At 42.2% G+C, this 23,583-nt stretch overlaps 1 protein-coding gene and 1 long non-coding RNA gene across 7 annotated transcripts; both read right to left on the bottom strand.

The window, feature by feature from the left end:
* Positions 1–714: 714 nt before the first annotated feature.
* On the bottom strand, positions 715–11,519 carry LOC130140123 (uncharacterized). Of its 6 annotated transcripts, none has more exons than XR_008818112.1 (3): positions 11,350–11,519; positions 2,811–3,262; positions 715–2,727 (listed from the first exon to the last, which is right to left on the bottom strand). It is a non-coding gene; the product is annotated as an uncharacterized LOC130140123 (long non-coding RNA). The 6 variants fall into 6 exon arrangements; XR_008818111.1 differs by lacking the exon at positions 11,350–11,519 and adding an exon at positions 3,343–3,637; XR_008818114.1 differs by lacking the exon at positions 11,350–11,519 and having other exon boundaries at positions 715–1,129; positions 2,631–2,727; positions 2,811–3,633.
* Positions 11,520–13,516: 1,997 nt separating this feature from the next.
* Positions 13,517–15,299, bottom strand: LOC115684408 (scopoletin glucosyltransferase-like). The gene has a single exon (XM_030609141.2). The coding sequence runs from the start codon at positions 15,130–15,132 to the stop codon at positions 13,651–13,653; it is 1,482 nt and encodes a 493-aa protein (XP_030465001.1). The 5' UTR covers positions 15,133–15,299; the 3' UTR covers positions 13,517–13,650.
* Positions 15,300–23,583: the final 8,284 nt, after the last annotated feature.

Below are 23,583 nucleotides of genomic sequence, written 5' to 3'. Positions count from 1 at the left end.
AGATCTGATGAAAGCTTTCATTTTATTCTTTTAGATGTCATAATCTTTTGATCGAAGTAGGGAGATCTGGTGTTGTTATGTCCTTCGAAAATACATCATCCAAGCATGTTAGCCTTAACATAACGTTAACTTAGAAGTTATATAACACTTCAAAATAATGAGCACTAGGCTTTGATACCAATTGATGATAGCTAGAAATATCACCTAGAGGGAGATGAATACGTGATTTCAAGAAACTTGACAAAATAATACAAAATTCAAAATGTGTCAAGATTGATATAATTGTAATCCTGAATATGAGCAATGAGTGATATACACAGGATTAGGTAATATCAAGGTGTGTAGTATGATTCTATCAAGCAAGATAATTAGAGAAAAAGGACACCACAAGTGCCACAACTTTCGTACAACACTCACTTTAAGTACCATAACTTTTTTTTTTATCACTTGAGTGCTATAACTTTTTTGTGATCACTTTTTTTTGGACGTATTCCAATCACTTGAGTGTCATGTAACTCTTCAATTGATCACTTAAGTGCCATAACTTTTTAAAATGTTCACCATGACACTTGTGATCGATTGAAAATTATGGCACTCAAGTGAACGTTTTTCTAGAAGTTAGGTGCTCAAGTGATTGGAAAAAAAAGTTAGGGTATGCAAGTGAGCACCGTACGAAAGTTATGGCACTTATGGTGTCCTTATCCATATATAATAATATGAGAAGAGAGATAGAAGACCTTGCAAACGGAGCTTTATATTGGCTTGGCTTAATGTAAGCCTACATCCACTCTTCTATGCTAACAGCCTACTGGCTAGATTCCACTAGCAATCAATGAGCGATTACAACTGTATGTGCCTACTTATACCCAAGCGCTTCTTCACAAAGCAAGTGCTACTTATATTTAAGCTATCTTAACTTAAGCACGCATTTAAAACACTGCCAACATCTCTTAAAAGATTACAATATCAGTATGCTCAAAAGAGAAGATGTAAGAATATAAAGCACTCTCTAAATTTGGATTTTGCACTCAACATATCTTGTACTCTTCCCGGCGTCTTTGATCTTCTTATATACTCCTCGTCATCCAAACTACTCGTCGGAAAATCTTCACAAGGATCAATCTCCAATCTATCCATTGGACAATTGATTATAGGATCAATTTAGCCATTGGAGGCAATCAATATGAGTTCTCGTAGATTTGGTCGGCCATACAATCAAATATTTGGCTTCCAAAAATAAAGTGGCTTCCACTTGCAGAATATCTTCTGCCTTTGGCATGATTATCAATCAATCATTTCCTTCCATATTAGGAATTCATACCATATTACTAGCTGCTAAATGTAAGGTATTTTATCTCGGGATAAAATAATAAGATCACGTGACAAAGTTGTCGAGTTGCATAAGTGTTCCGCTTATATCCACAGTCACCGATTATAATAAGCTCTCCCATACATTGTTGATATTCAGCGTATACACTGCTGATATCCACTTAGAACACTGCCTATATCCTACGCAGCAGGTTGCTGATATCCACACAGTACACTGCTTATATACAAGCAGTACGCTGCTGATATCCACTCAGTTGATAAATCTAGCTTCCTCGGTTAATTGTTATTCGCAAGACGCTTCAAGTATGATAGTGACGTAGATTCTTTGATATTAGCAAAGTATATCAACTTCACTCTAGCTTCTATCTTCTGCTCCCTCCAAGCATATTAGCAATCGTGACTCTACCTCGCTGTTTACCTATCCACGGGACCTCCAATCGTGACCCTGCTAGCAAAAACCATGCTAAACCCAACCCCTCTCCATCAAAATAAAACCAATTCATCAAGCCCAGATTCCTTAAAAGCAAAATTAGCCCAAACTCACTTTACCTAAATCAAAACCAAATTGTAAGTGCTCTTTGTTCACTTTAGCCATCCCACCATCGTCCTCTTCACCGCACTGATACACTCTTGTCCTCTCATAGTACCTAGAACACTAAACCAATCAACGATCCACCTACCAAAACGCTAAGTTTTAGACGTGGTCTACCGCCTTCGCCATCGGACTTCTACCATCAACCACCTCCGGCCATTGACCACCCCTGTCATCCACTGCCTTGTTAGGACCATCGGCCATTGTCTCTCAGTCGTCGCTCACCATCAATAACCGTGGGAATGTAGGACCCAAGATAAAGAAAACACCCACTTAGGGACGTGCATAGGAAGTACGAGACGACCAATAGGGGGACCAGCAAATAAGAACGATCCAGTAAGGGTTTCAGAATTGATTTCAGTTGAAGAAGGAAAATGGAATCTCCAAAAGCTACAAGAACTTTTTGATGATCAGCTAGTATAGGAGATTCTTACAATTCAAGTCAGAACCATCATTGCTCAAGATAAGTTAGTGTGGATAGGGACTAAATTAGGTTGTTATACAGTTAAGAATGGTTATAATATGCTCGGAGATGTTATTGAACAGAATCAGAGTAGCGAACAAGCATCATCTTCCTACCAAATTCCTAATTCACTTTGGCGAGCTATATGGGACACGCAGATTTACTCAAAAGTTAAAATTTTCCTTTGGTCCCTATGCACTAATGCTATTCCTTCGAAGGAAAATCTCTGGAAGAGAAAGATAATACCTGACCTTTTTTGTTCTCTATGCTGGCAAGGGGAGGAAACGGTTGAATATATTTTTCTGCTTTGTCCATGGACACAGTTTGTTTGGGCACACCTTAGCTTTAATATTCAGATTAACAGGTAGGAAATTTCACGATTCGACTCTCGGTTATTGAATTTCACAAAGAAAGGAATTGACATACCTCAGCTTTCATCGGTGGGGTCGATCCTCTGGAGTATTTGGAAATCTTGCAATAACTCTGTTTTTCGTGGTAAACCTCCAGATGTCCAAGAAACAGTGGAATCAGCCAAGTTTTTGCTAGCTAACTTTAGGAAAAGGAACACCCAAAAGTCAAAAATAGAAAAGGAGTCATCTTTCACCATTCCACTATCTTGGATCCCACCGGAAGACAAATCACTAAAATTCAATGTGGATCAGTCCTTCGTCGAGGGATCCGTTGACGGTGCTATCGCTGGTATCTATAGAGATCATATGGGCAACATCGTCGCAAGTTTCGCAAAATCAATGAAGGCATCGTCAGCAGCACAGGTGGAAACCCTAGATGTCCATGAAGCTCTCCAATTCATAGCGTCGAGCGAAGACCAGTCCGTGTGCTTCTGTGTGGAGTCCGACCGTGTAGATTTGATTAATGCCCTGATAAGTAAGTCTGCAGATCAGTTTAACTGGGAAGAGCGGCTGCTTTCTTAGATTGTTTGGAGCTTATTTCGGCCCACCTGCACATTAATCTATCCCACTATCCGAGGGAATCCAACTTAGTGGCTGATTGGGCTATGAAATTGCAAAGATTAGGTCGTCTTCCACAAAATTGGCTTGTTGCCCCTCCTCAAGCCCTATGGGCTCTTCTTTGTTTAGACTCTCCATGTATGTGTTTCTCAAGATCTTGTCGGTAATGAAATATTTCTTTTGTGATAAAAAAAAAGTACAAGAGACATACATAATCATGTATAATAGCTACTAACTCAGTCCACATCTTACGCGCATCACCGGTATGCTTTCAAATTGAACAATCGGAGCTAGTGTTTCTGTTATATTTCATCGGTCCGCCCATGATGTGTGTGTCCAAGGGACACCATTTGCTCTAATAAGAGGTGTGTCTGAGAGACACCTTTTAAAGAGGTGCGATGAGAGTTTCTTAATGGAAGTTACGATAACTTCCTTAGGATGAAGATGAACAATTGACACGAGTAAATTCAAAACTTTCTCTCTCGACGTATAAGGATTCCATATCTATTCTTAGAAGACAATCGGCATTAACGCTGTGGAACAAGAATACTTTCCCTGTGATTGTATTCGGACCAACGTGAAGTAGATTCGTTCATCGTTTGCTAGTGATTCAACGTGTGATCCTGGAAATTGTGTTTGGAGTGCATCGAATAGGTTAGTCAATTCTCCCGACACTCGAATCCTACATTGGTATCAAAGCCTCGGTTATGATCTCAGCCTTGTTTTCCCGTTGTTTTTTCACGCTTGCTGTTTGATATGGAGATCATGATGATGAACTTCATACTGCCTGCATGTTCATTGCTCGGGAATTGCAAGATGAATCGACGAACATAAATTGAAACGAAGAACGGGTTTGAACGTTACGGGCGACCGTTTTGTTCGGATGATTTTCGAAAACTTTTTTACCGAGAAAATAATTTTTTATTATCTAAAATTGAGGAAATCGTCGAGACGAGCAGAACGGTGGGTCAAACACCGCCGGAAACCACCGGACGCGCCGCCACGCGCGGCCAGAAGCCACGGCGCGTGGAAGCCATGCGCCCAAGGTGCTAGCACAACCAGCGCGTGGATGGCACGCGCGCGTTGGCCAAACGGAGCGTGCTGACGTCATCGATGTCGTCAGCAAATCTGTCGGTAACGACAAGCTGACGTCATCTCGCCGGCCGACCGATAGACCTCCGTCAACAAGCGATTGACCCGACCAGCGAACCGACCCGAGGACCCGACCCTACCGAAGACCCGACCCGGATGATGACCCGACCCATGACCGGTCACCGGTCGAGCCGGTCGGACCGGTCACGGTCGAACCGGTTGGACTGGTCGGACCGGCTCAGAAGCCCGTATAGGGCAAGCGCGTGCGCCACACACGCCTCGCAGTTAGGCGGCGCGTGTGGGTGCGTGCGAGGTCTAATCGGGCTGTGGTTGGTACCGTTGTGTTCGTATTGAAATTATCTACATTGTGGTATATTTATTTTATATGTTTGAAGCTTTTAAAGGTATGAAAATGCATATGGAACCCTAAATACGTGTATTTTTGGGGTATTATTGCATTTTTACTTGTATTTCCCTATGGTTTTGGAAATACAGAAGATGGCTTACATGTAAATGACCACATAAATATTATGTAGAGCAATGGTTCATTGATGGCATGTTTATATGGTTTGATGTGCTTGCAATTTCCTAATTTTGAGCATATTAAAACAATGGCTGGAGATCCTTACGTCATGAATTCCGCTATTGATTATATTTGTTGCATGAATGTTCTATTTGTTGATTTACATCATGCCATGCTATATGATTACTAGAAACGATGTGATCATTGTATTAGATATTTTTTGTGAATTATCTAGTCTAGTGGGAGTTCGTAGGTTGGTAGAATTAGAAGAGATTCTCACCTAGAACTTAAAATTTGCACAAATTAAACAAGTTAATGATAGTAGAACAATCGTACGCCGAAGCTAATTGGGAACATTGTGAACTTTCGTTTTGGTGTCTTTTGTTGAATTATCATTAATTTAGTTTGTCTTTGCTGCAAATTAAAATATGTGTGTTTATGTAGAAAATGTGCTAGTATTGATTCTGCTTTTATTATGTCAATGTGTAATAGACAATAATTATGGCTTCGGCATCCAAGACCATTGTAGCTGACCTCAATAAGGGTGAGAAGATGAACGGTGACAATTATGATATTTGGCACCGAAAAGTTCAATATATCCTTGAGGAACAAGAGGTTTTGGAAACCCTCAACCACACCATGGATGAACCTGAGCATGGTACTTCTGCTCAACACAAAAGAGATCAAGAAGCTTTTCAAGCTTGGAAAAAGAAAAATAGCATTGCTCGCATCACGTTGTTGAGCTGTATGCAAGATGATCTCATGTGTGAGTTTGAAAGTTATGACAAAGCTCAAACAATGTGGGTTGCATTGAAAGATAAGTTTGGGGGTACGTCTGCCACTAAGTTGAGGAGGCTCACCATCAAGTTTGACACATACCGGAAGCGCCCAAATTTAACAATGAGGCAGCATCTTCGGGAGATGTCAAACATGGTACGTGAGTTGAAGTCGGCAGGTCATTCCCTAACTGATGAACAGAAAGTTCAGGCTGTTATAAGGTCTCTTCCTGACAGCTGGGAACATATGAAAATCAATATGACGCACAATGAGAATATCGTCACTTTTAACGATATTGCGCATCATTTGGAATTAGAAGATGAGCGCCTAGAGGCTGCAAAATCCTCTACCCATGCTTATGTTGCTGAATCAGGTTCGGGCAAAGCTTCGGGCTTTAAGCGCAAGAGGAACCGTAAATTCAACAACAAAAGGAAAGAGACTGATCAAGCACCCAAGAGAGCTAAGACCTTCCAACGCAAGAAGCGTGGCGGGAAGAAGGACAAGGCCAAGATGATGTGCTACAATTGTGGCAAATTGGGCCACTTCGCTCGTGAATGCACTGAGCCGAAAAAGGTACCACATTATTCTATTACTTTGAGTAATGCTTTCGTTTCTAGCACTGTAATGCTTGCTGAATCTCATCCAATGTGGACTGTAGACTCAGGAGCAACAGACCACGTAGCTAGAGATCGAGGAGCATTTGTGGAGTATCGTCGGATACAGCTTGGAAGAAGATGGATATATGTTGAAAATAACTCAAGAGTTGAAGTGAAGGGTATCGGCACATGTAAATTAACCTTTCGTGGTGGTCGAAACCTATTCCTACATGATGTCCTCTATGCTCCAAATATTCGGCGAAACTTGGTCTCTGTAGTTGTTCTTCTTAGCTTAGGTTATGTTTTTAATTTTCATGGTGATTGTGTTGACATTTTGTTTGGAACAGTTTATTACGGTTCTGGTTATGTATTGAATGGTTTTATGATATTAGACATTGACTATGATGTGTACAAAGTTAATGTTGATGGTTGTTTTTCTTTAATTGCATCTTCTAGTAATGTGGAGATTGATGCAAGTACTTGGCATGCTAGACTGGGTCGCATTGGGTTACATAGAATGAAACGATTAGCTAGAGAAGGCCTTTTGGGGTCACTCGCTAATGTTGAACTACCCGTATGTGAACATTGTCTAGTGGGAAAAATAACTAGAAAACCATTTGGTAAAGGAACCAGAGCTGAACTTCCATTGCAACTTATACATTCTGACATTTGTGGTCCTTTAAATGTGAGGGCGAGGCATGGAGCCTCATATTTCATCACTTTTATAGATGACTTCACGCGTTTCGGTTATGTTTTTCTGATCTCTCATAAGTCCGAAGCGTTGGATTGCTTTAGGCGGTTTATAGCTTTGGTAGAGAATCAGTTGAACAACACAATAAAGGCATTGAGAACCGATCGCGGACGTGAGTATCTATCTGAGCAATTCAAGGCTCTTTGTGATGAAAAGGGAATTGTAAGACAATTGACTATTCCTGGTACTCCGCAACAAAATGGGATTGCAGAAAGAAGGAATAGAACCCTTTTGGAAATGGTTAGGTCTATGATGGCGCAGGCAAATCTCCCTATCTCATATTGGGGAGATGCGTTATTGACTGCTGCATATATACTTAATCGTGTGTCCTCTAAGTCAGTTGCTTCCACCCCTTATGAATTGTGGACTGGTAGGAAACCAGACTTAAGTAATCTACGACCTTGGGGATGTGCAGCATATGTTCACGATTCTTCCCATAAATATGGCAAATTAGGCCCTAGAGGGAAGAAGTGTATCTTTATTAGATACTCCGAACACTCCAAAGGGTACGTGTTCATAGGTGAACAAATTGATGGAAGTGTGACTGAAATGGAGTCACGAGATGTCACGTTCTTGGAGAACGATTTTCCTAGTAGAGGTGAGATTGATAAGGACTTCCAAATACATGAGATGGAAGATCCCGATAACACACCCACTAATGTTATTGAGAGAAAAACAGATTTACCTCAACATACAAGACCTAGTGGGAGTGTTGCATCGCCTGACGAACTGAATTCACAAGAAGTTCAGTTGCGTAAAAGTAGTCGTAAAAGTATTCCCCGTCGTCGTTTTGAGATTGAAGGGGAAGCTTTTATGATTGCTCCACAAGACGATGCGGAGCCTAAGACAATTCAAGAGGCTCTCTCATCCCCTGACAAGGAAGAATGGAAAAAAGCTTTGGAAGACGAAATGGAGTCTATGAGGACAAACCACGTCTGGGACTTGGTTGATCTGCCACCCAATCGCAAGGCTATTGGAAACAAATGGATTTTCAAGATTAAGCGAAGGGCGGATGGATCCATTGAAAAGTATAAGGCTCGCCTTGTGGCAAAAGGCTATACTCAACAGGAGGGTGTAGACTATGAGGAAACTTTTTTCACCAGTTGTAAGGTTTGCCTCCATACGTCTTATCCTAGCCATTGTTGCACATTTGGACCTAGAATTACATCAAATGGATGTAAAAAGACAGCATTTCTCAATGGAGAACTAGATGAAGAAATCTATATGAAGCAACCGATAGGTTTCATTGCTGAAGGTCAAGAGCGTAAAGTTTGCAAACTTCATCGCTCAATTTATGGCCTTAAGCAATCGTCTAGACAGTGGTATTTTCGTTTTTCATCGAGCCATAACTTCTTTTGGGTTCACGATGATCGAAGAGGATCACTGTGTGTATATCAAACGGTCCGAGGATGAATTTATGATTTTATCTCTTTATGTGGACGATATTCTGTTGGCTGGGAATGACAAGGGTTTGGTTCTAACCATAAAAGAATGGTTGTCTTCTAATTTTGAAATGAAGGACATGGGAGAAGCTGCATATATATTGGGAGTTAAGATTGAAAGAGATCGATCAAAGAAACTTCTTGCTATGTCTCAAGAGTCATATATAATGAAGATTCTTGAACGCTTCAATATGCAGCACTGTAATCCCATTGATACCCCTGTCATGCAAGGTGAAGGCCTGAGTACTAAAATGTGTCCTAAGACTTCAGAAGAAAAGAAAGAAATGGTAACTGTTCCTTACGCTAGTGCTGTCGGAAGTTTGATGTATGCTATGATGTGTACTCGACCCGACATATGTCATGCTGTGGGGTTAGTGAGCCGATATCAATCAAATCCTGGTCCAGCACACTGGAAAGCAGTTAAGAGGATCCTGAGATACTTGAAAGGCACTATGGACTATCGACTTTGCTATCAAGGGAGTGATCTACGCTTATTAGGATACTCTGATGCTGATTGGGGAGGAGACCTAGATGAGCGTAAATCGACATCTGGATATGCATTCTTGCTTAATGATGGGGCAATTTCTTGGAATAGCAAGAAACAGACATGCATAGCTTTATCTACGATGGAGGCAGAATTTATTGCATGTTCTGCTGCAGTGCAAGAAGCAGTATGGCTAAAACGTTTCTTGGAAAATTTAGCCATTGTCACTGATGTCCCAAGACCAGTGACAGTATATTGCGATAGTCAAGCAGCCATTGCCTATGTGAAAGATCCCAAGTACCATGGTAGGACGAAGCACATTGACATAAAGAATAACTTCATCAGAGATATAATAGCGCAGAAGGAAGTAGTCCTGCAATATATTTCAACCAATAGGATGGTTGCTGATCCATTTACGAAGGCTATTCCAAGAGACGTGTTCTTGACCCACAGGATGTCTCTAGGATTACGTAGAATGTGATTATGATATGTAATATTATTGAGGATCACTGGATTATGTGTGTATATGTATTGTACTTGTTTTTTTAACGAATTGATGTTTTATCAATTAGTACAATGTTATGAGACTAGCACAAACACACATATATTGTTGAAAGGTATGTCACCGAGCAATGATTGGCTCACTCACACGAGCAATCACCTCAAGCGCTATAGTAAGCATGTTGAGATGAGACGATATGTACTATAAATGCTGGAAGAGCAGTTTAGTACATAAAACGATTTAATGTCGCCTTGATCGGAATCAAGATGAGGTATGTTATTCGTATATGATAAGACCGAACATGATAGTCCCACAATCATGTATGCCTGAAGGTAGCCGGATGCGAGTACTAAATTAGGCGCTGTGGAAAGCGAGCTGATATAGCACTCGGGCTAAACATGAGTACGTGAGAAGCACGTGACCATGTTTAGGCTAAGATCCGTATAGTGGATATGATTAATAAATGACATACGCTCTTATAGACAGAGAAATCCACTATAGCATGTAATTCATACTACATGTGCTTTATTCGACCAATAAGGGAGATGAGTACAATTATCCCAATTTACTCATCGTGTGAGTCCTTGAGGTAATTTATAATTTACCTCACTTCGTGCCCTATGTTACTTCTGACTGTGTTCTCGAAGTAGAAGATCAATGTTGCTACTTTAGCATGTTACCGGCGGTTATGAATAGATATGGCTTTATGGGACGTGTCTAGGAAAGCAGTTGTTTTGAAATGGAGAGGGACATGAGTGCGAAGGAAGACTATTGTTGTTTTACATCTATCACATGTGTTTACCGGTCGACCAATTATTTCGCCTTTGATGGCTTCGGAAATAATTGTAAATACATGCTGTTCTTGAGAATAGTCAAGTATAGCCTTTAAGGGATAGGTATACTTGGACTGATGTAACAAAATATGTCTGGGGCACTGTGAGACATCAATTGTTTATTTATTTTTGGGGTTGTAGCCATTATGTTGTCCCTAACAGGTGCATAATTAGAGCTCCCAAGTGCAGGTGTACTCACTGGTCGCACGGCTTTCTTGCCATGAATTGTTTCTAAGGTAGATGAATGTTGAATGCCTTATGTTCTTGATAGAGCATCATCAAGCCCATCATGTGCGAGTGGGAGATGTTATATTTCGTCGGTCCACCCATGATGTGTGTGTCCAAGGGACACCATTTGCTCTAATAAGAGGTGTGTCTGAGAGACACCTTTTGAAGAGGTGCGAGGAGAGTTTCTTAATGGAAGTTACGATAACTTCCTCAGGATGAAGATGAACAATTGACACAAGAGTAAATTCAGAACTCTCTTTCTCGACGTATAAGGATTCCGTATCTATTCTTAGAAGACAATCGGCATTAACGCTGTGGAACAAGAATACTTTCCCTGTGATTGTATTCGGACCAACGTGAAGTAGATTCGTTCATCGTTTGCTAGTGATTCAACGTGTGATCCTGGAAATTGTGTTTGGAGTGCATCGAACAGGTTAGTCAATTCTCCCGACACTTGAATACTACAGTTTCAATCAATTCTAAAAAACATTTTATCAAGCTTGTGATGGGTATCTCAGAAAAGGGGCATCATCCCATAGTACCTCACGGAGACATTACGTCAAACACATGATGAGCGGTGGCAGATTGAGGAAAATATTAACCAATTCAGGGCTCGAACTCACTTCCATACTCGGAAGAAGACATCAGGAATCGTTCGAAATCAACAGCACCAGCGCATTAAGACCCGATGTAGACAAGAACTAGGAAGAACAAACCTCGGCCTCTAGTTCAACCAAAGCGGGGCAAAGGCAGGGAGGTTCAACATTACCTCGTCGAGGAAGAGTTCTCGGTTTAGGGTTGCCGGTCGAGCTCGCACGCGGGGATGGTCCGAAAATCGTCACGATGGGAGAGTGCATCGGCAACGAAGCTTCAGACACGAGCGAGTTACTTCGAATCCTCGCAGCCGAAAAACAGAGATGAAAGGGTGGAGAACGTATCTTTGACTCTCAAAAACTAACTAGATAAAACTGATCTTGACTTAAGCAACACCATGTGGTTGCAGATCGGGTAAGAAAAAAAAAGTAACTAACCCTTCTTTTTTCTTTTGATTTTTTTTTGAATTCTTTTAAAGCAATGCTTAATTTGTCGACTAAAATTCACGCTAGTTCAAACATACCGTTTAAATTACATAGCGCGATATTAAATATTATATGTCATCTCAACATCTCAATATATAGATATCAAATCAATTGCTTGTGTCAGAATACTACGGTCATACACCTAGGTGACAGGGCCAGAAACTACATCAGTTAGTAGTTGAACTCCGGAAATCACATTGGCTTTGATTAAGCCCCAGAGCATAACCAATCTGTGGACGTATATCGTATCTCAATACATAGGTCGATCATAATATGCATATATCATATCCAACATACTAATATATGATCTTTTATAATTCACCCCCACTACCATTTCCGATGATGTATAACCAAACTAATAACCAACTCGAAAAATCCATCTAATAATTGATCTAATTTTATAAAATAGCATGCCTCAAAATAACTTATATATCATGGGAAAGGACACATAATGCCATAACTTTCATATGGCGTTTACTTGAGTACCATAATTTTTTTGATCAATTAAATGCCATAATTTATGCACGACACTCGCTTGAGAGCCATAACCTTTTTTTTCGATTACTTGAGTACCATATAATTTTTCAATCAATCATTTGAGTGCCATAATTTTTTTAAAAGGTTTACCATAATACTATATCACATCGAATTTCCGGCACATGGGTAGACGTTTTTAAAAAATTTTGGTACTAAATTTTTGGTTGAAAGTTATGACACTTAAGTAAATATTTTTTTTTAGAAGCTATGCACTTAAGTGGTCGAAAAAAAAAGTTATGGCATTCAAGTGAGCGTCGTACGAAAGTTAAGACACTTATGGTATCTTTATCCCTAAATTTCATTCATTCTCGAAATACAGGCCATAAGATTTTCCTTTTTGTAACCATGGATGCGAGTTTCGAAAAAATAAAAAGAGTGGTAAACCGCATAGGCCAACCACATATTTCCTTAGCCTCTAAACATAATTTACAACCCTTTATCAAAATTGTACTCTTAAAAATAGTAGTTAAACTTAAGAAAAATGTGGCAGAAGTCCTAAAACTTGTCACAAAAATGCAATTAAGTCTTAAAATCTACAAAAAGTGCAATAGAATACTAAAAATAGTCAAATTTGTGCAATTAAATCCTCGGTTAGCTTGGTGTAATTTGGCTAATTAAAAAAGGAACTTTTTTTTTCTTCATTTCTCTAGCCTACGTGGCATAGAGCTTAAACGAAGAAGTCCATGTATGCAAAAACGACATCATTTAAGGTTTGCTCCATATTTCCAATCCCTGATTGAACTCAATGTAATGCAGTGAGATATATGAGTGAGATGATGTAACGTTGACGTTTTCATTAAGAGTCGAGTTCCTCGACCCGCCATCATCGGCAAATGACTCTTGATGCTAAATGCAAAGGATTGCAGTAAGAAATGCGGATGCAGAATTATGCAGGATGGATGTTTTGGGTAGGGGTCAAAGCTTGTTGTTATCGGCGAAATTGAACCATAATCTTTATAGAATGGATGAATGATCTATGTGAAGGAAAATTTAGTTATTAACAAACTACCATGTCTCTAATTTCTAAATGCAGAAGAAATGCGGTGGGAAAAGCGAATGCAAGGTTATGGAAAATTTGTTGTTTTTGGCTAAAGGTCAAATTTTGCCAATATCAATTAATCCAATCCCTAATTTTCTTGGAATGCATGAATGATCTTTTAGATGAAAATTTAGTTGTCTCGTCCTTTCCATCTCTGCTTCTCTTGAAATATACTTTGTCTAGCCCCGATTGTGAAGGAAGCATGTTCACATGTATTCAATTCGCCATAGAAATGATCCCCGGAAGAAGAGATACTTGTCGTTATCAATATAAATATAAAGTCAACGCGAAAATATAAGATCTTCATCGGCCATTCCTAATCAAGCACATATGAGTAGCTAGATCTGAAAAATTGCATAATAGGCAATAATAAAACATGTAAGGAACGGATGTTACTGCAGAACATAGCTGTGCACTACTGTTCCCGAGCAGCAGCTCTATGTAATCTCAGTTCTTCAATTAAAGAAGTCAAGTCTGTATAAGATGATCCACCTTCTTCAACAGCCGCTCTTGCCATTTCCTGGAGCACTTTTGTCCTTCTTCTCATTTCCTCGGCCTCTTCACCCACCATAATCTGCCTCACCGCCTTGCAGATGTCATCTCTACTTACGATATCTCCAGCAACTCCGATATCAACCCACCGTTTAACCCCAGCACCAATCCCAACCTGAAGCACTTGAGTTACCAACTTTTCGGTTAAGAATTGTTCATGAGTCACGGGTCGCGTAACCATAGGAACCCCAGCACATATTCCTTCCAGAATTGAGTTCCACCCGCAGTGAGTCACGAATCCTCCAACCGATACGTGATCAAGTATTGGCACTTGGGGTGCCCATCCTCTTATGATCAGGCCCTTCCCTTCCATTCTCTCCTCAAAACCTTGCGGTAGCCAATCATTGTCTCCATTTTGCTCTTCCTTCTTCCCTTTCCTGGCAACCCATATGAAGTTTTGTTCAGAAGCTTCAAGTCCTAATGCAATTTCCATAAGCTGCTGAGAATCAAAGTGGGCCTCGCTACCGAAACACACATAAATGACAGAATTAGGTTCTTTGGAGTCCAGCCATTTGAAGCACTCATCCTCGTCAATAGATGCTTCCTTTCCTCTATGTGTTTTATCTTTTACGTCCTTATTGTACAATGACAGTGGACCGACAAGCCAGGCCTTCATGCCCATGACATTCCTGAAATAATCTGCATAATCTTTTTCGAGTTGATAACAGCTATTAACAACATTTCCGAAGCACTTTAGCTGCGATGCACGTACTTCTCTCAACAACTTGGTAAAATCACCTTCTTGTTTAAGATTATCAGCTAATTGATGCCTTGTCAGCTTTATCTCCCCAGGAAGGTCAGGCACAATAAAAGCTTCTGAGTCAGACGAAACTTTCTTGTGGGGTTCATATCGACTAATGGCTTCAGACGCGCACATTGATAATAAACTTATAACTTCAACAACTATTCTAGGAATCTCACACTCCGTAGCAACGTCTGTAGCCCATGGAAAGAACATATCTGCTATGAGGCAATCGGGTCTGTGTTCTTGCAAGAGCCGCAGAAGCGGTTCTCGGAGCATGCTCAAGGCCTTAGAGAACTTACCCACCAGTTCTCTACTATTCGAGCCGGAACTGGAAATGATGGCATCTATGTTCTCGCAGCCCTCAGGCAACCCGGCCTCCATGGAAGGGAACTTGACAATTTGGATGTTGATATCTAAACCAGACTGCTTGATTCTCTCCATGTGCTTTGAGTAAATGGTGAGGTTGAGAGGAGTGGTGACTATGGTGGCTTTGATGCCTCGGGTTGCGAAAAGTTTGGCCATCTCTATAGTCGGTATCATGTGGCCATGAGCCATGAATGGCAGGAAGAAGATGTGAAGCCTGTGAAGTTCACTATCCATGGCAACTTTCACGGGGAGCGATCTAAGATTAGAAAAATGATCGGGGGAGAAAGATGGACCTGGTTTAGCTTCTTCAGGGTTTTCTTGAAAATGGCCAAATGCAGCGACTCTTTCATGGCCATGCTTGTATTAGTATCGTGATTTCACGGGGATTATCGGTCCCACGCCGTTTTGGACAGAAGGGAAAACATAATTACATGGAAGGGCCAGTAGGCCAGACTTCACGTGTTCTGCATTCATCTCTATTATTGAAGCAAAATTGCCTATCCGGAAATAAAAAATTTGTAAGTGGAGATATTGTGATCTGTACAAAATCAAGAATGTTAGTCAAAGGGCATTTCGCCAGTTTTGCATCAAACGGGCTTTTTGGGTGAGTCTAAGCAAAACCGACACCGACACGCGACACGACACAACACGCCAACACATCCTTTTTAAAAAAATAGAGAATTTCGATACGTTGGGACATGTTTTTTTATATATACATGATAAATTATCATTTTTATGATTAATTTGATTCAAATCCACAAATAAATAAATAATAAAAAAAAGAGTGTCGGATGAGTGTCGGTGTCCGACATGTCCGACACATATCCGACTTCGACACGGAAGCCCCCGGAGAGTGTCCATGCTTCCTAGGGGTGAGTTTAGTGGCTATTTTCAATGAGTGCAATTTCTGTTTTAAGGGTTGTAATTTTTGTCTACAGGCCAAGGAAATACGTGGTTGGCCTATAGGGTTAATATCATGAAAAACCCCAAATTGGTACACCTGTGACAATTTTATCCCGAACTAATTTTTTGACCATCAAAAACCCCAAATTGGTACACCTGTTACAAATTTACCCCGAACTATTTTTTTGACCACAAAAAACCTTACACTGGTACAATTGTGACAATTTTATCCCGAACTAATTTTTTGACTACCAAAAACCCAAACTTGTACATTTATGATAAATTTACCCTCCGTTAGTGTCCGTTAAATTGGATTAATATCACAAAACATCACAAATTGGTAAATTTGTGACAAATAGAGGGGTGCACCCATCAACTATCACGTGTCATCAAAGTTAGCAATTTGACAGTAAAATTTAACAGAAACTAACAAATGGTAAATTTGTCATAAGTGTACCAGTTTTGGAGTTTTTTGTGGTCAAAAAATTAGTCCGGGGTAAAATTATCACAGGTGTACCAGTGTAAGATTTTTGATGGTAAAAAAATTAGTTCAGGATAAAATTGTCATAAGTGTACTAGTTTGAGGTTTTTTTTAATCAAAAAAATAGTTCGGGGTAAAATTATCACAGATGTACCAGTTTGGGGTTTTTCGTGGTATTAACCTTGGCCCATGTGATTAATTTAGCGCTAACGAGATAAGTAACTTTGATCAATTTTATGTCTTTTCAAAAAGTTGCATTGCATATGTTGAAATATTAATGCAGCAGCCAATAAGGATCTTGCAGTTTAAGTCAATGCGAAATCATCGAAGAAATAAATGAGGAACAATAAAGCACATCAAAGGTTTATGTGAGTCGGTATGAATGTCGGTATCTACATACACGGAGAGCACCAGCAGCAAATAATTCACTATAATCAGAAAATGAGAGTTACAAATGCTCACACGCTCGAATGTTTCTCACACCTAGATTAAGTACACATCTAAAGTGTTTACAAATAAATAACTCATTTGAATGTATAACCCAGCACAAATTACCAGGTATTTAAGCTTTGCCCACAACCAATCAAAAGAAAAAAAAAATGAACTCAACTCACGGCTTTGAAGAGTTCATCGTGCGATCGCTCAAAATCCCTTCATCATAGGTGCGGCTCTTCACTGAAGGAAACCCTTGTGCAGCTACGAGTCTCAAGAAAGCCACACAAACCTTCATTGTGCGGTCATGTGAAGAGCTGAGAGAGAAAACCCACTCCTTCTCCTTTTTCTCTCCTTTATGCGGCTACTGCAGGCTCGGGGAATAAATAAATAAAACCCTCGCTTTTGTTTCTTTGTTTGACAATGACATTTTTACCCCACAAATAAATATATATAAATTATAGAAAATGTGAGCCCTTTTTATGGTTTTGCAGTGGCAGCGGCTTTCTTTTTTTTTTTTTTTCTGTCCTACTGTAATTCTCAATTCACTTTCAGACTTTTGCTTTGCATATGAGAGTCGAAACTCACATTTAAAACTACACGTTTTCACCTCTAGTCGCCTTGAGAAGGTGGAGATTCGAACTTCCCATATCCTCATTTACAAATAAGAAGGGTGGCCACTTGGGCAAACTTCATTTTTTTTTCTCAAACTTAGATATTTATCCAACCAATTCGGATTCCGTAAAAGGCTCAAACTTGTGACATAATTCGATGATTTTTCGCAAACTCCCAACGATAACACATAGACTTGTCTTCTATGTGGAATAAACCCGGATGCATACAAGACTTGCTCTTCTTGACGCGCAGACTCCCAATGATAACACATAGAAGGCAACGACTAAGCGTGCATAGACAAAGACTACTAGCAGCCAAAAGGAAAGGTTCACTTGCAGGAATTAATGGAATGCTCATTCCAAGGATAATGCCTAGAAGGCAACGGCTAAGCATGCATAGAGGAAGAGAACTAGAAGTGAAAAGGAAAGGCCCATTAGGAGCAATAAATGCAATGCTCATTCACCGGATAGTGCCCGGAAGGCAATGGCTAAGCACGGGCAGAGGAAGACTACTAGAAGTGGGAAAGGAAAGGCCCACTCGAAGCGATGATTGGAATGCTCATTCACATGACAATGCCTAGAAGACAACGACAAAGAACTTTGCTAAGTCCAGGTCAATTCACCCGTTTAATTTTCCAATTGCATCAATTATATCAGTTCCTAACCCTACATGATTCCTCCACTACGAATAATGAGCTGGCTGTTAAGGCCACTCGGGACCATACGTCGAGGGTGAGGAGTTAGGACCACAAGAATACAACGACTGAGGAATTCATCTTCCTGCCTTGCTTCCTGCTTTCCCTGCTTTTCAACCCTTGGTTCCCCCTTTACGTACTCTTATCCCTTCAAATCCATTGATCTCTGGGTCTTAGCTTTTGTCGATTTATTTTCTGGGCCTCGTCGTCCAGTGAAGCATTATTCCAATGCGAGCAATGGATTTGGCATCTAAACCTATTTTGGTAATGAGATGATATAGAATACGAGGTATTGCATTATGAGATTTAAAAGCAATACTTGCTGCTTGTGTGATTTTCATTCAATGAATTTGGGATTTATGACTATTCAATTTTTTGATTAATTCATTATGCACTGGATTTTTGTTATGATTTCCATTCAATAAAAGGTTTTATCTCGTCTATATATTTTTGTAAAATCATTTATTTTAGTTGAATGTTTCGTCCTTTACATTGTGAATGATGACCAATCATTCCGTAAGTTTTGAGTATGGATTTGGAGTCTCACAATTCCGGTTAAGCATCTCTCGTCGACTTCCAATTCTACAAGTCTACACTAAAAAAGGGCCCACTTATAAAGACAAATGCCACGTGGACTCTATTTAATATCTTCCCTCGTATTTCGTTTTTTGAACTTGGGCCAATAGATAGACCTAATTAAATCAATATTTTTTCTTATGCACGCCATACGAGCCTTCTCCTTTTTTTTGGGTCTACTGCAAATCAAGGGCCAAGGCCCACAAGATGGTGAAAGCTATTCTAAGCATGTCATTATTACTGCTCTTATTGATTTAGTTATTTATTAAAGAGAGAATTCTCGAGCTAGACATGGCCACGGTTCAGGAATCGCCGGTTCCGGTTCGTGGTCATGTATGAACCGGCGGTTCCGGGCCGGTTCCGATTTCGGCCGGTTCCGGTTCGTAATTTAAAAATTAATAAAATAAATTATAAAATAAAAATTGCAGGTCTGGTCCTCCGTCGGTCGTCGCTCGGGCTTCGCGGCCTTGGCCACGGTGGCGGAGGCAGGGTTCAAGGCGGTGAGGAGATGAAGCGGAAGACAGGGGCGGCAGCAAGGGGGAGAAGGAGGGGGCCGAGAGGGGGATGGGGACGGGGATGGGGAGGAGGAGCGGGGGGTCCTCCTTCTTCGGGGGCTGGGCGGGGTCGGGAGGAGGGGAGGAGGAGGGGGCGTCGGCGTCGGCAGCTGTGGCCATGGGCGGCGGCGGCGGCGGCGGCGGCGGCGGCGGGGGTCAGATCTGGAAAGATGGGGGGCTCGCGGAGGAGAAAAGGGGAAGAGGCGCAGGGTAGCGAGGGGGGAGGAGGAGGGGGCGTCGGCGTCGGCGGCTGCGGCCATGGGCGGGGGCGACGGCGGCGGGGGTCAGATCTGGGAAGATGGGGGGCGGGCGAAGGAGAAAGGGGAAGACCGGAGGAGGGGCAGGGGAGAAGGGGGAAGGAGGGATTTGGAGGAGGAGGACTGGAGAAGGTGGGCGTGGGTGGGGGTGGGAACGTGGGGCTGCAGCAGCAGTTTTTTTTTTTTTGGAACCGAGCCCGGAACCGCCGGTTCCGGGCCAGAGGTGGGCGTGGGTGGGGGTGGGAACGTGGGGCTGCAGCAGCAGTTTTTTTTTTTTTTTTTGGAACCGAGCCCGGAACCGCCGGTTCCGGGCCAGTTCCAAAATTATTAGAATCGGAACCGGGCCCGTAAGCCACGGGCCGGTTCCGAACCGTGGGCCCGGTCAACGGGCCAGTTCCAGGCCAAAATCGGCCCGTGGCCATGTCTATCTCAAGCTACCAATAACTTTTGAGTTTGAATATAGAGGTAAAATCGCCACCAGTTGAAATTGCATAAAGTAGTCACCAAGGCTCGGTACTAAAGATTGTTGCCTGTAACCGGGCATGTAACCTCACTTCTTCTCGGCAATTAAATAATATGGACATCAACATGATCTAATGGCCAAGGTGAAATAAACCCGGATGCATACAAGACTTGCTCCTTCTTGGCACGCAAACTCCCAATAATAACACATAGAAGGCAACGACTAAGCACGCATAGACAAAGACTACTAGCAGCGAAAAGGAAAGGTTCACTTGCAGGAATTAATGGAATGCTCATTCAACGGATAATGCCTAGAAGGCAACGGCTGAGCATGCGTATAGGAAGAGAACTAGAAGTGAAAAGGAAAGGCCCATTAGGAGCAATAAATGCGATGCTCATTGTGACATCCTCAAATTTCAACCATATTCAGGATGTAATGAATGGTTATTTCATCAATGCGCAATGAGTAGAATTAGGCTCTGAATTGATTCTTGAATCATTCAAGGGTATTCCAAGCTTTGGGAAATGCGACTTAAGACTTCGTTGCGCGCGACCAAAGCACTCAATCATGGATTGACAATTCGACCATAAGGATCGTTGAAAGACAACCATAAGCCATTTCAAGCCGATCCAGGAATGGTTATAGATCGATTCGACAATAGTACATAATCGGATTGCGAGTGATTTTGCACGATTATTATATTAATTTCGAACGACACTAAACCAATCCCTAATGATCGTATGCTTCGAAATGGGCTATTGACCCCTCACGATTACATGACAACCGAGGGTCATTCATGGATTGAGAATGCTTAAACGTGGATTGATTTGGAATCAACCATGGGTTAAACGCACGAAACCCCTAAAAGCCGTCCATTGTTCTAATTATGCGAAAGACGCATTTGAGTGATTTTAACTACAAATTCTAATCCAGTTGAGGATATTGGACTCTAGAGGATTAAGAGACAATTATTGAAAAAATTCTGAGAATCGCTTATTTATCAGTAAACCGAGAAACCTTGAAAAAGTGAAATTGGGGCCGGAAATTGGGGCCCGCAAGGGGGTCCACGAATTTCTAAGAGCCCAATGGGCCTCATGGACTATATAGTCGGCCACGAGGGCCCAATGGAAGGGAAATTACAATTTTGCCCTTTTGGGCCCAACTTAAGAAGTTTTGAGAATTTGTGCAAGAAAAGCTCGGGATGAGAAGCCCGCAAGGAACTAAGCCCAATGACAGGGCCCAGGAGGATTTCGGCCCAAGAAGAATGAGCTTAGCCCAAGTTTAAGCCCACTAAACCTTTCAAGCTTGTTAACCTTTTCAAGCCCGTTTCTCTTCAAATTGGACCCGTTCAAGCCCAAGCCCAAGTTTGTTGACCCGAGCCCAAGCCCATGTGAATAGTGCCGTGAATAGTGCCAAGGGCTGAAATTACCAAAAAAGCCCTCTCATCTTCTCTTAATTACCAAATTGCCCTTCTATAAGCTTTTTGCAAGATTGATTCCTAGCCATTGGACCTTGACTTGTTGGGCATGGATGGATCTTGGCCATTCATCTTGGGGTGTCTTGCAAGACACTGTCTCTCTCTTCCTCATTTCTCTCATTTTCTCTCTTTCTCTTCTCTCTCTCTCTCTCTCTCTCTCTCTCTCTCTCTCTCTCTCTCTCTCACTTTTTTCTCTCCCCCTCGGCCTCACCATTTTCTGCCACCATCACCGCCCCTTTTGGCTGCTATTTCGGCCTCCGTTCACCTCCATCTCTGCCCCCAAGCCACGCCGTGAGCCGCCATTGCCGAGCCACCACTGTGTGCCATCCATCCGAGCCGTTTCCTTGCTGATTCACCTTCACCGCGAGCCAAAACAGCCCACCGAAGCCGTGGTGCTGCTGTCCATGCCGTCGTCGCCACCTTGTGTCGTTTCCAGACAGAGCCACGCGTAGCCCTTGTGTGACATTATGAATTCGACCCACTTTCGGGATCAATGAAATGAATGTGTATTTCTCATTTCGTTTTAGTAAGTCTCGCCCGGAACTGATCACTCTCGGGATACTGACCAATAGGGAATGGTTAACTAGGAAAACGGTACGTAGACCAAAGAACTCGATCATGAATCGAGCTTCGATTCCGAGGGACGACGAGGGAATAGTTTGGGCCAATGTGGGCCGATCCAAAGAGGGCGACGGATTTGGTTTGCCAACGATGTACGATCGGATCGCGGGTGATTCCGCACGACCGAGAGTTCGCGTGGCGAACGATCCTAAACTTACTCCGAACGATCGCGACCTCCGGAACTGGCGATAGATCCTCGCGTTCTCTTGGAAATCGGGACCGTCACGACTCGAGTAACCCTAGGTCGATACGCGTAACCCCTAAAAAACCGCTCGTTAGTAAGAGACGCTAAAATCGCATTTGAGCGAAATTGATCGTTGAGTTGAATCCGGACTTGAGTGTTGAATTTCACGGACGTACACGACTAATTTTCAAGGACAACGTCGTATTAGTGTGGCCAATCATATTTGGCATCGGTATGGTCGAAAAATGGATTTTTGGACCGGGAGTGAAAAATTACCATTTTGCCCTTGAACCCTATGCTTTAATTCCGAAATTGTGGAGGTTAAAATGGACTTGTTCAGCCCCTAGAGTGCCGAAATTAATGGACCTTATTGCCCCCATCACTCTTGCTCATTCCCAATCTTACCCCTAGATATTTTGTTCTAGATTTGATCCTAGCCTTTGATTTGTGGATAAGATATTGATCCTTGATTTTCAGCCATTGGATTAGCTTGATAGTGGGGTGGGTAGGTTGGTCATTGTTAATGGAGTTGGTCACCTAACCCACTCAAGCATTTTTGAATAAAACTCTCTTTCTCTCTCTCTCCCCTCACTTCTCCCCCTATTCGGCCGGTCACTCCCCCTCTCACTCTCTCCACTCTCTTCTCTTCCTTGCCACACGAAGAAGCCAGCCGCCGGAGCAGCCTAAGCCGCGGCCGTGCTGTCCCGCCGGAGCCTTCGCCACCGCCGGCCTGCGACCGCCTCACGCACCGGCCCTCACCCCCCACTCGGCCACCTCATTCTCGCCATCTCTCCTTCTCTCTCTCTCTCATTTTCGGCACCACCACCACCGACCAGCCCAGCCTTGGCCGTGTGCCACCGCCCAAGTGCCGCCGCCACCGCCGGCCGCCCTACCGCTGATGGGGAAGTGGTGAGCCCCGATGCCGTGTCTGAGGTAGATTCTGACCCCCGGCCAGCCATCATAGAGTCCGACATGGATTCCGAGCATGAGGATGAAGAGCCGATGGAGTGGGAGTCCGATTCTGATCCAGAGCTGATGGAACTTGAGCCAGAGCCCGAGGAGGATCCCGAGAAGGAGCAGTTGGAGGTCGAGTCCGAGCCCAAGTCTATGGATTCCGAGTTCGAGTCGTCCGACGATTCATCCGAGTCTTCTGAATCCGACTCGGATTGGGTACCACCTAGAGGTTAGCCTAGAGCATAGCTAGCAATTAGGGCCGACAATTTTTGAAGGGAGCCCTTTTTGAATATAGTACCTAACCGCCCCGAGCCACGTATTCCTTTTTTATGACGGTGGCTTACTGACCCATTTTTGGCCTATGTATACTTATGTTTCTAATGGATGTTGTAAATACTCTTTGATTAATATAAGTATGTGTTTATGAAGTTGTTACTGTGTTGTCTTCCGTTGCTATCTTGGTCATGTTTTTTG

The sequence above is a fragment of the Syzygium oleosum genome, unplaced genomic scaffold (assembly GCF_021117445.2).
Source record: "Syzygium oleosum isolate NSW1041296 unplaced genomic scaffold, Sole_v2.1 Sole_v2.16, whole genome shotgun sequence".
In the NCBI taxonomy this organism is placed as follows: domain Eukaryota; kingdom Viridiplantae; phylum Streptophyta; class Magnoliopsida; order Myrtales; family Myrtaceae; genus Syzygium; species Syzygium oleosum.
This window is presented reverse-complemented; position numbering and strand designations above follow the sequence as displayed.

Coding starts and splice junctions, on each gene's coding strand:
- LOC115684408 (XM_030609141.2), bottom strand. CDS start 15,132: ATGGATAGTGAACTTCACAGGCTTCACATCTTCTTCCTGCCATTCATG.